General features: G+C 54.2%; 2 protein-coding genes across 2 annotated transcripts in view; both read right to left on the bottom strand.

Annotated features, from left to right (window-relative positions):
• KCTD17 (potassium channel tetramerization domain containing 17) overlaps window positions 1-7,715 on the bottom strand; it is an 11,117-nt gene extending 3,402 nt beyond the window's left edge. Inside the window, exons 1-3 of the mRNA XM_075575054.1 lie at window positions 6,682-7,715; window positions 3,535-3,643; window positions 2,510-2,732 (exon numbers count right to left, since the gene is read on the bottom strand). Of these exons, the coding sequence (XP_075431169.1) occupies window positions 2,510-2,732; window positions 3,535-3,643; window positions 6,682-6,867 (518 nt within the window). The 5' untranslated portion in view covers window positions 6,868-7,715. The remainder of the gene's footprint in view (window positions 1-2,509; window positions 2,733-3,534; window positions 3,644-6,681) is intronic.
• A 138-nt stretch (window positions 7,716-7,853) lies between these two features.
• The window catches only part of MPST (mercaptopyruvate sulfurtransferase), a 21,695-nt gene continuing 18,510 nt past the window's right edge, over window positions 7,854-11,038 (bottom strand). The window contains exons 2-3 of the mRNA XM_075573841.1: window positions 10,324-10,934; window positions 7,854-9,320 (exon numbers count right to left, since the gene is read on the bottom strand). Coding sequence (XP_075429956.1) covers window positions 9,022-9,320; window positions 10,324-10,924 — 900 coding nt within the window. The 5' untranslated portion in view covers window positions 10,925-10,934 and the 3' untranslated portion in view covers window positions 7,854-9,021. The remainder of the gene's footprint in view (window positions 9,321-10,323; window positions 10,935-11,038) is intronic.

Raw genomic sequence — 11,038 nt, 5'->3', positions numbered from 1 at the left:
GACACAGTGATAGAGAGGGCGTGAGACACAGTGAGAGAGAGGGCGTGAGACAGAGAGAGAGAGGGCGGGAGACAGAGAGAGAGAGGGCGGGAGACAGAGAGAGAGAGGGCGGGAGACAGAGAGAGAGAGGGCGGGAGACAGAGAGAGAGAGAGAGAGGGCGGGAGACACAGAGAGAGAGAGAGAGAGAGGGCGGGAGACACAGAGAGGGAGAGGGCGTGAGACACAGTGAGAGAGAGGGCGTGAGACACAGTGAGAGAGAGGGCGTGAGACAGAGAGAGAGAGGGCGTGAGACAGAGAGAGAGAGGGCGGGAGACAGAGAGAGAGAGGGCGGGAGACACAGAGAGAGAGAGAGAGAGAGAGAGGGCGGGAGACACAGAGAGAGAGAGGGCGGGAGACACAGAGAGAGAGGGCGGGAGACACAGAGAGAGAGGGCGGGAGACACAGAGAGAGAGGGCGGGAGACACAGAGAGAGAGGGCGGGAGACAGAGAGAGAAGGCAGAAGACAGAGAGAGAAGGCGGAAGACAGAGAGAGAAGGCGGAAGACACAGAGAGAGGGCGGGAGACACAGAGAGAGGGCGGGAGACACAGAGATGGCGGGAGACAGAGAGAGAGGGCGGGAGACAGAGAGAGAGGGCGGGAGACAGAGAGAGAGGGCGGGAGACAGAGAGAGAGGGCGGGAGACAGAGAGAGAGGGCGGGAGACAGAGAGAGAGGGCGGGAGACACAGAGAGAGGGCGGGAGACACAGAGAGAGGGCGGGAGACACAGAGAGAGGGCGGGAGACACAGAGAGAGGGCGGGAGACAGAGAGAGAGGGCGGGAGACACAGAGAGAGGGCGGGAGACACAGAGAGAGGGCGGGAGACAGAGAGAGAGAGGGCGGGAGACACAGAGAGAGAGGGTGGGAGACACAGAGAGAGAGGGTGGGAGACACAGAGAGAGAGGGTGGGAGACACAGAGAGAGAGGGTGGGAGACACAGAGAGAGAGGGCGGGAGACAGAGTGAGAGAGAGAGGGCGGGAGACACAGAGAGAGGACGGGAGACACAGAGAGAGGGCGGGAGACAGAGTGAGAGAGAGAGGGCGGGAGACACAGAGAGAGGACGGGAGACACAGAGAGAGGGCGGGAGACACAGAGAGAGGGCGGGAGACACAGAGAGAGGACGGGAGACACAGAGAGAGGGCGGGAGACACAGAGAGAGGGCGGGAGACACAGAGAGAGGACGGGAGACACAGAGAGAGGGCGGGAGACACAGAGAGAGAGGGCGGGAGACAGAGTGAGAGAGAGAGGGCGGGAGACACAGAGAGAGGACGGGAGACACAGAGAGAGGGCGGGAGACAGAGTGAGAGAGAGAGGGCGGGAGACAGAGAGAGGACGGGAGACACAGAGAGAGGGCGGGAGACACAGAGAGAGGGCGGGAGACAGAGAGAGAGGGCGGGAGACACAGAGAGAGGGCGGGAGACACAGAGAGAGGGCGGGAGACACAGAGAGAGGGCGGGAGACAGAGAGAGAGGGCGGGAGACACAGAGAGAGGGCGGGAGACACAGAGAGAGGGCGGGAGACACAGAGAGAGGGCGGGAGACACAGAGAGAGGGCGGGAGACACAGAGAGAGGACGGGAGACACAGAGAGAGGGCGGGAGACAGAGAGAGAGGGCGGGAGAAACAGAGAGAGGGCGGGAGACACAGAGAGAGGGCGGGAGACACAGAGAGAGGGCGGGAGACACAGAGAGAGGGCGGGAGACACAGAGAGAGGGCGGGAGACACAGAGAGAGGGCGGGAGACACAGAGAGAGGGCGGGAGACACAGAGAGAGGGCGGGAGACACAGAGAGAGGGCGGGAGACACAGAGAGAGGGCGGGAGACACAGAGAGAGGGCGGGAGACACAGAGAGAGGGCGGGAGACACAGAGAGAGGGCGGGAGACACAGAGAGAGGGCGGGAGACACAGAGAGGGCGGGAGACACAGAGAGAGGACGGGAGACACAGAGAGAGGGCGGGAGACAGAGAGAGAGGGCGGGAGACACAGAGAGAGGGCGGGAGACACAGAGAGAGGGCGGGAGACACAGAGAGAGGGCGGGAGACACAGAGAGAGGGCGGGAGACACAGAGAGAGGGCGGGAGACACAGAGAGATGGCGGGAGACACAGAGAGAGAGGGCGGGAGACACAGAGAGAGAGGGCGGGAGACACAGAGAGAGGGCGGGAGACACAGAGAGAGAGGGCGGGAGACACAGAGAGAGGGCGGGAGACACAGAGAGATGGCGGGAGACACAGAGAGAGGGCGGGAGACACAGAGAGATGGCGGGAGACACAGAGAGAGTGAGAGGGCGGGAGACACAGAGAGAGGGCGGGAGACACAGAGAGAGGGCGGGAGACACAGAGAGAGGGCGGGAGACACAGAGAGAGGGCGGGAGACACAGAGAGAGGGCGGGAGACACAGAGAGAGGGCGGGAGACACAGAGAGAGGGCGGGAGACACAGAGAGATGGCGGGAGACACAGAGAGAGGGCGGGAGACACAGAGAGATGGCGGGAGACACAGAGAGATGGCGGGAGACACAGAGAGATGGCGGGAGACACAGAGAGAGGGCGGGAGACACGAGTGAAGATACGAGGGATCCCCTTCCCTGCACTGTCAGACTTCCCTGGTTTTACCTGTGTGGATTCAGTCTCCTCCATCTTCTCGCGGATAATTTTGACCAAGGAAGCGATGTTATAAAACTCTGCCTCTTGCAGCACCCCTGTGAGAGAGAGAGAGAGACAGTGCAGGGGGGGGAGGGCTGGAACCTCTAGGGGGAGGAGAGGGGGGCTGGGACTTCTAGGGGGAGGAGAGGGGGGCTGGAACCTCTAGGGGGAGGAGAGGGGGGCTGGGACTTCTAGGGGGAGGAGAGGGGGGCTGGAACCTCTAGGGGGAGGAGAGGGGGGCTGGAACCTCTAGGGGGAGGAGAGGGAGGCTGGAACCTCTAGGGGGAGGAGAGGGGGGCTGGGACTTCTAGGGGGAGGAGAGGGGGGCTGGAACCTCTAGGGGGAGGAGAGGGAGGCTGGAACCTCTAGGGGGAGGAGAGGGGGGCTGGGACTTCTAGGGGGAGGAGAGGGGGGCTGGAACCTCTAGGGGGAGGAGAGGGAGGCTGGAACCTCTAGGGGGAGGAGAGGGGGGCTGGAACTTCTAGGGGGAGGAGAGGGGGGCTGGGACTTCTAGGGAGAGGAGAGGGTGGTTGGGACATCTAGGGGGAGGAGAGGGGGGCTGGGACTTCTTGGGAGAGGAGAGGGTGGTTGGGACTTCTAGGGGGAGGATAGGGGGGGGATGTACAAAAACAGGTAAATGGAGAAATAAATAAGGAAACAGGTGATTAGGGGGAGGAAGGGCGTCTATTGCCCCAACACAAGAGGTCCTCATCCATCCTCTCTGCGAGAGAAGAGCAAGTGAAAAACCATTCGGAATAGTTATACTGGATTGAATGAAACGGAAGTCAAATGGCAAAGTGTTCCCCCACTGCCCCAAAGGCAGGGGCTCACTCAGTAAGGGTGGGGGAGGGGGGTTACCTTCTAGAGACACATGTTTGTCCAGTACGAGTTTCCCGTGGCGGAGGTATCGTAAGACGGCTCCAAAGTAAGAAGGGTCCCTATCAATGAGGAATGCTCCTGTCTCATCCTAAAGAGAAGATAGGGGGCGAGAGAGGGGAGAGAGGGGTCGTGAAAGAGGGCAAGAGAGGGGGCATGAAAGAGGGCGAGAGAGGGAACAGAGGGGAAAGAGAGGGGTTGTGAAAGAGGGAAGAGAGTGGTCATGAAAGAGGGCGAGAGGGGTTGTGAAAGAGGGCGAGAAAGGGGGCATGAAAGAGTGCGAGAGGGGTTGTGAAAGAGGGTGAGAGAGGGGTCGTGAAAGAGGGTGAGAGGGGTTGTGAAAGAGGGGAAGAGAGGGGTTGTGAAAGAGGGCGAGAGAGGGGAGAGGCATGAAAGAGGGGAAGAGAGGGGGCATGAAAGAGGACGAGAGAGGGGTTGTGAAAGAGGACGAGAGAGGGGGCATGAAAGAGGGAAGAGAGTGGTCGTGAAAGAGAGTGAGAGAGGGAAGAGAGGGGGCGTGAAAGAGGGTGTTGGACTTGAAACCCCTGGACTTTATCCCAAGAGGATTCTGGGTAAGAAGGAAGACTGTGTTTTGTTTGAATACTTGGCCAGTGGAACCAGCGAGGGATGGGTCAATGTATCAAGGATACGAGGCAGGATGAGAGCGCCATCAAAGCCGTAAGCATTATCTGTACAAATGGCCTTGCCAGAGACTTCTAACGGCTCATGACACACACACACACACACACACACACACACACACACACACACGCTCAGGAAAATGAGAAGCAAGAAGAGACCGTTACAGAAAAGTTACAGGAGATAGGAAGAGCGGGCGCATGCACAGAGAATGTGCACGTAAGGATGAAGTAGTGCGAGTTTAGAAGGTATAAATATTACGCCCTGTATAACATCCCTTTGTCCAAGAACCAAGGTGCCCGTCCTCATCACACGAGGACAGAGCTGTACTATTTATCCTAATTGCTTTCCAAGGCTTAAATAAAACTAAATCCACCGTGAGAGACGTCTGTCAGGCTCGCCTTCCTTCAGAGGTCAAGAGGGAAGAGCGAGGGTGTGAAAGAGGGCGAGAGAAGGCGTGAAAGAGGGTGCAAAAGAGGGCAAGAAAGGGCAGGTGAAAGAGGGCGAGAGAGTGAATGTGGAGGAGAAAGACGATAGGAGGTAGGGATGAGGTATACAGAAAACTGTATGGAAAGAAAGGGGTAAAAGAAACTGAAGAGCATGAGAAGATATAGCGAGAGACAGCGGGTGGAAGATGTAGGACAGACAGGTAGAGTGATGGGGCAATGAAGGATGTGGGATAGAAGGATAAAGGATGTGAATGATGGTATAGAGCAGTATTTTTCAACCAGGGTTGAAGTCTCGGTTAATTTGCAAATTATAGCAAATAGAGATGAAGAATTTACAATGCATCTGATCTCAGACGCGCTATTAGAGAGGGTTGGGGTTCCTTACAATGCATCTGATCTCAGACGCGCTATTAGAGAGGGTTGGGGTTCCTTACAATGCATCTGATCTCAGACGCGCTATTAGAGAGGGTCGGGGTTCCTTACAATGCATCTGATCTCAGACGCGCTATTAGAGAGGGTTGGGGTTCCTTACAATGCATCTGATCTCAGACGCGCTATTAGAGAGGGTTGGGGTTCCTTACAATGCATCTGATCTCAGACGCGCTATTAGAGAGGGTCGGGGTTCCTTACAATGCATCTGATCTCAGACGCGCTATTAGAGAGGGTTGGGGTTCCTTACAATGCATCTGATCTCAGACGTGCTATTAGAGAGGGTTGGGGTTCCTTACAATGCATCTGATCTCAGACACGCTATTAGAGAGGGTCGGGGTTCCTTACAATGCGTCTGATCTCAGACGCGCTATTAGAGAGGGTTGGGGTTCCTTACAATGCATCTGATCTCAGACGCGCTATTAGAGAGGGTTGGGGTTCCTTACAATGCATCTGATCTCAGACGCGCTATTAGAGAGGGTTGGGGTTCCTTACAATGCATCTGATCTCAGACGCGCTATTAGAGAGGGTCGGGGTTCCTTACAATGCATCTGATCTCAGACGCGCTATTAGAGAGGGTTGGGGTTCCTTACAATGCATCTGATCTCAGACGCGCTATTAGAGAGGGTCGGGGTTCTGCAGAATTTAACAATATAATTATAGGCTTCCTTAACCAGAAAAAAGGTAGAACTGCACTGGTGCAGAGGGATGGAGAGAGGTGCAGAGGGATGGAGAGAGGTGCAGAGGGATGGAGAGAGGTGCAGAGGGATGGAGAGAGGTGCAGAGGGACGGAGAGAGGTGCAGAGGGACGGAGAGAGGTGCAGAGGGACGGAGAGAGGTGCAGAGGGACGGAGAGAGGTGCAGAGGGATGGAGAGAGGTGCAGAGGGATGGAGAGAGGTGCAGAGGGATGGAGAGAGGTGCAGAGGGATGGAGAGAGGTGCAGAGGGATGGAGAGAGGTGCAGAGGGATGGAGAGAGGTGCAGAGGGATGGAGAGAGGTGTAGAGGGATGGAGATAGGTGTAGAGGGATGGAGATAGGTGTAGAGGGATGGAGATAGGTGTAGAGGGATGGAGATAGGTGTAGAGGGATGGAGAGAGGTGCAGAGAGATGGAGATAGGTGTAGAGGGATGGAGAGAGGTGCAGAGGGATGGAGAGAGGTGCAGAGGGATGGAGAGAGGTGCAGAGGGATGGAGAGAGGTGCAGAGGGATGGAGAGAGGTGCAGAGGGGTGGAGAGAGGTGTAGCGGGATGGAGAGAGGTGCAGAGGGATGGAGAGAGGTGCAGAGGGATGGAGAGAGGTGCAGAGGGATGGAGAGAGGTGCAGAGGGATGGAGAGAGGTGCAGAGGGGTGGAGAGAGGTGCAGAGGGATGGAGAGAGGTGCAGAGGGATGGAGAGAGGTGCAGAGGGATGGAGAGAGGTGCAGAGGGATGGAGAGAGGTGCAGAGGGGTGGAGAGAGGTGCAGAGGGATGGAGAGAGGTGCAGAGGGATGGAGAGAGGTGCAGAGGGATGGAGAGAGGTGTAGCGGGATGGAGAGAGGTGCAGAGGGATGGAGAGATGGTGGAACAGGTAAGGGGGTGGGGGGTGGAGCTTCCCTCAGCCCTGTTTCTCACCGTCTCGGATAGCAGCTGGGACTTCTGGCAGAGCCGGCACAGGAAGGAGCTGGGCTCTCGGCACAGGGTCTGTCTGGTCGTGAGGAACACCGTGCCTCCCACATTCAAACGCACCCACTGTCCCCCCTCACCAACACTCCGCTGAGTGGAGGTCTCCCTGGCACCATCAGCCTGAGGCAACTGCATCCTCTCCTCTTGGTAAACGGTCTCCCTCGCCAACCTGTCTCACACTTAAGTCTGTCTCTCTGATGGCTCTCTTTGCCACTCTGCCTAATTTCTCCCTCTGTGTTCTCTCTTAACCTGTCTATTTCCCTCTTGGACTACTGAATAGCGCTCTGCTTTATCTCTCCCTTACCTCTGATTCTTATATCGATCTCTCCCTCTGTGTAGCTTCTTTGTCTCTCCCTCCGTTGTCTCCACTTTGTCTGTTACTCTTATCTCAAGCTGTCTCTCTGGCCTTTGCCTCACCTCTCAAATTTCGACCAGTGTCTGCACATCGCTTATTTTTGTAGATGTCTCTGTCTTTCTATCTGTCTCCGGTTTCCCGTCTCCTCATCTCTCTCGCTCGGTCTTATTTCTGTGTCTCTCCTCACCACACCCCCCCTCCTGGGACAGATTGTCACCTCAGGTACATGGTGTTTATATACACACACCTGTCCCAGAGCGTCTGCGCATCCCATCTGTCACCACCACGTTCTCACTTTCTCCTCTTACATAACAATCCCTTCGAGGCAGCGTTACCCTGACTCCCTGCGTGGTGCATCAAAGGAATTCTGGGGCAAAAATAGCTCTTTTTAATATTGTTTCTCAGCCTCGATATGGGGCACTTTTTGCCTATATTACCATCTTGTGATCTGGGGAAGGTCTACAATAGGAGTAACACGAGATCGTACAGTATCATGGGATTCAGCAAATCCTGCCTCCGGGGGAGGGGGGTGGGGGTTCTAACATTTTTGACCCCAGCTGCAGAATTCAACGCATTGGAAGTACAATGCGGAAGTGAAACATGTACACTTTGGTGACATACACAAATAACAACAAATCTGTCACGGTCATAAGGAGGAGGAGGCTGTTACTTCTGGTTTCATCTTTCCCCCACTGCAATGTATACACGAAATATAAATGGTTAGGAGGGCATGTATCCAAACTAAAAACATACAATAAAAAGCCAGTTATTTGTCAAAGTTTTTTTTAATCTACTCATAAAAAGTTATATGTGGCACAAAATTGTACCAGCAAGAAATACGGAGTTTAGCGTTTTTGCTTCCTGCATCCCACAATCCCTCGCAAAGAAATTACACGCCGTATTTAGGGACAAATTCACTAAACAGTCTTCTCCTGGAGCTGGCTGGCACGTTACCGTCCATTCAGGTTATGGTTAAATATCACCCACTCATGGCACAGAAACGACCACTTCACATATCCCCGTTCCAACTCTCACAATTCGCATCGGAAATCGAAGTAAGTTGGGTTCCACTCAATAAAAAAAAGGTTTGGCCAGTTTGTTAACAGTTTGGCGACAACCGTTACCCAAGGCTTTGTTCCCACCCGAAAATCACAACATGATAAAAAAACGGGTGTAAGCCACGTGACTGTCTCCCACTGCGACCACCTTTCATCATTCAGGTTCCTGAAGCCACATTAGGTAATTCCAGTTCCCACTCACAAGGGAATCACTGAAGCTCCTTCAAGTATGTGCAAAACAAACACCCCCCCTGGTGAGAACTCACTCACTCCTGCAAGTGGGACAGTGTTAACCCACTCAGGGGAGAAAAAAATAATTCACTGAATTCTGACACTGTGTCCACGTGCCCCACTCATGAATAGATATCACTCTACAAGCCAAGCTTATATGTCCCACTCAGGAACCAATGCCACAGATCCCTACACAGGCAAAAAAAGAAAAAGGTAATGTCTCCCATTCTGTTCTTCCCACCCATGAACTAATATCTGTAATATCACTCTGCTGTGGAAGCGTGACACCCCACTCATGAACAGAAAACACAGAACAGACACTTTAACAACAAAACGCCACCCACAATTTTCATCTCACTTTACACTCAACTTTTCCACAAAGATTCTTCAGCTCCCACTCATGGAGGAGGATCGCTTATGGCAACCTTGGGCAATAAGGCACTGGAAGAGGAAGGCTGCCATGACATGATTAGACTGCTTGGAAGTGGGTAGAAGGCAATGTGGCACTTGAGGAGTTGGGTTACCAGCAGAATCGGCATAATCAAAAAGGTAACGCAACAGCTGAAGTGAAATCATTGAACTCACAGGCAGTTTAGGAGTCCTCATGAGCATGGTAGGTGAGAGGACGCGGAGGCTGACCAACCCTCAAACTGTCTTGCCCCTGCCCTCCGACACCACATCCTGCGGCCTGGCACGCATGTACCACTCCACCCAGGAGCCATCGTAGATTATGGTGTCTTCCTTGCCACAGAGGAAGGAAGCTAGAGCCACGTGGCAAGCGGTGACGCCGGAGCCGCACGTGGCCACTCGCGGGCGTGACAGGTCGATGCCCTTCTCCTGGAACAGAAGGCGGATCTCGTCGGGAGACTTCTCGTACCCACCCTCCTTTAGAAAGCTGGTGAAAGGCAGGTTCAAGGAGCCGGGAATGTGCCCGGGTTCAATACCTGGGGGGTGCAGGGAAGAGAAGAGAGGAAAGAAAGGAAGGACAAAGTGGGAAAAGAAGAAGAAAAAGATACTGAAATAGTATGCAAACGAGTTCTCCTTTATAGAATACCATGTTCTCACTTTGTGTCCCATGTGGCTCAGATTCCATAAGGTCCCTACTGTATGTGTTAATGGGTCACCCTGATATAGTAATAACACTCAGTTCCTCAACAGTTTGGACTGGCCGTGGGACTATGTCTCCCTAACCTAAGTCATAGCTTCCAAAAGAACTATTCATCCCACGGGCAGTACTAAGGACTCGGGGCCATCCCTTTAGGTTGGAGGAAAGGAGATTTCACCAGCAACAAAGGAAAGGGTTCTTTACAGTAAGGGCAGTTACACTGTGGGATTCATTACCCATGGAGACTGTGATGGCAGACACTATAGATGTTAAAAAAAAAAAAAAGTTGGACATCTTTTTAGATGGGAAAGGTATACAGGGATATACCAAATAAGTATACATGGGAAGGATGTTGATCCCGGGAGTAATCCGATTGCCAATTCTTGGAGTCAGGAAGGAATTTATTTTCCCTTATGAGATACTATTGGATGATATGACACTGGGGTTTGTGTTTGCCTTCCTCTGGATCAATATACTGTAAGTACGGATATAGGATACAGGATAGTACCGGTCTTCTAAATTTAGCAAAGGTTGAAGGTGTACGCATGTCTTTTTTTGAACCTTATCTCTATGTAACAGTGTCATCCTACCGTGGGAGATACAGACCAAATGGGACCTGGACCCTCTTTCAATGGTGTCACCCAGTAGAAGGAGTAAAGGTCCCTTCAGTCTATGTCCCCGGGTTTCTCCACTGTAGGAGGGGATTGGATGAGTCACTCATCACTTCTGCCTGTCACGGTCACCCTATGATCAGCTGAACAGACCACGTTCCCTCTGGTCCATGTGTTAAAGACTGATTCAATGAGTAGTACATGGTAGATAAGACACCCATGCATCCTCACCTTCCCTGGGCTCTGGCTCCACGCCTCGGTATCTCCCTTCGGCTCTGGCATCCACCACCTGGAACTTCTTACTCTCCGTGTTCTCCATCATCTCCTCGTGTCCCATGACCTGTGCCGCATCCAGCTGTGCCCTGAACTCTGCCAGCTGTGGCCGGGGCTCCTTCCCAGAGTTTACCGAAAGCCCCTCCCTCAGCCAAGCCTTCAGACCGCCATCCAGCACAGACACCTGCGGATGCCCAAAGATCCTGAACATCCACCAGAGCCGGGGGGCGCTGTGGGAGCCAAAGTCGCTGGCGTCGTAGACCACCACGTGGCTACTGTTGGATACTCCCAGGCGCCCAGTGTATTCGGCAAAGTGGTCAGCTTTTGGAAGCATGTGGTCATAGGGGGAGGTGCGGTCACTGCAGGCGTCTATATCAAAGAAGTAGGCATTGGGGATGTGGCGCTCTTTGTACTCCTGCCATGGGTCCCGCCCGGACTTGGGGAGATGCCATGAGGCATCCAGGATGCGGAGGCGCCCCGAGAGAGCTGAGCTGGGTCGCAGGGCCTCCCAGAGCCAGCGGGGTGACACCAGGGTGCGGGGTAGGAGCTGGTGAGTCATGATGAGCGGTCTGTAAAGGGAACAGGGGGGTTAAGAGAGAACAAGAGAACATGAGAGAGCGAACCAGAGGGGGTTTGAAAAAGAACAAGGGAGTGCGAACGAGAGGGGGTTTGG

Source organism: Ascaphus truei, chromosome 17 (genome assembly GCF_040206685.1).
Source record: "Ascaphus truei isolate aAscTru1 chromosome 17, aAscTru1.hap1, whole genome shotgun sequence".
Taxonomy (NCBI): domain Eukaryota; kingdom Metazoa; phylum Chordata; class Amphibia; order Anura; family Ascaphidae; genus Ascaphus; species Ascaphus truei.
This window is presented reverse-complemented; position numbering and strand designations above follow the sequence as displayed.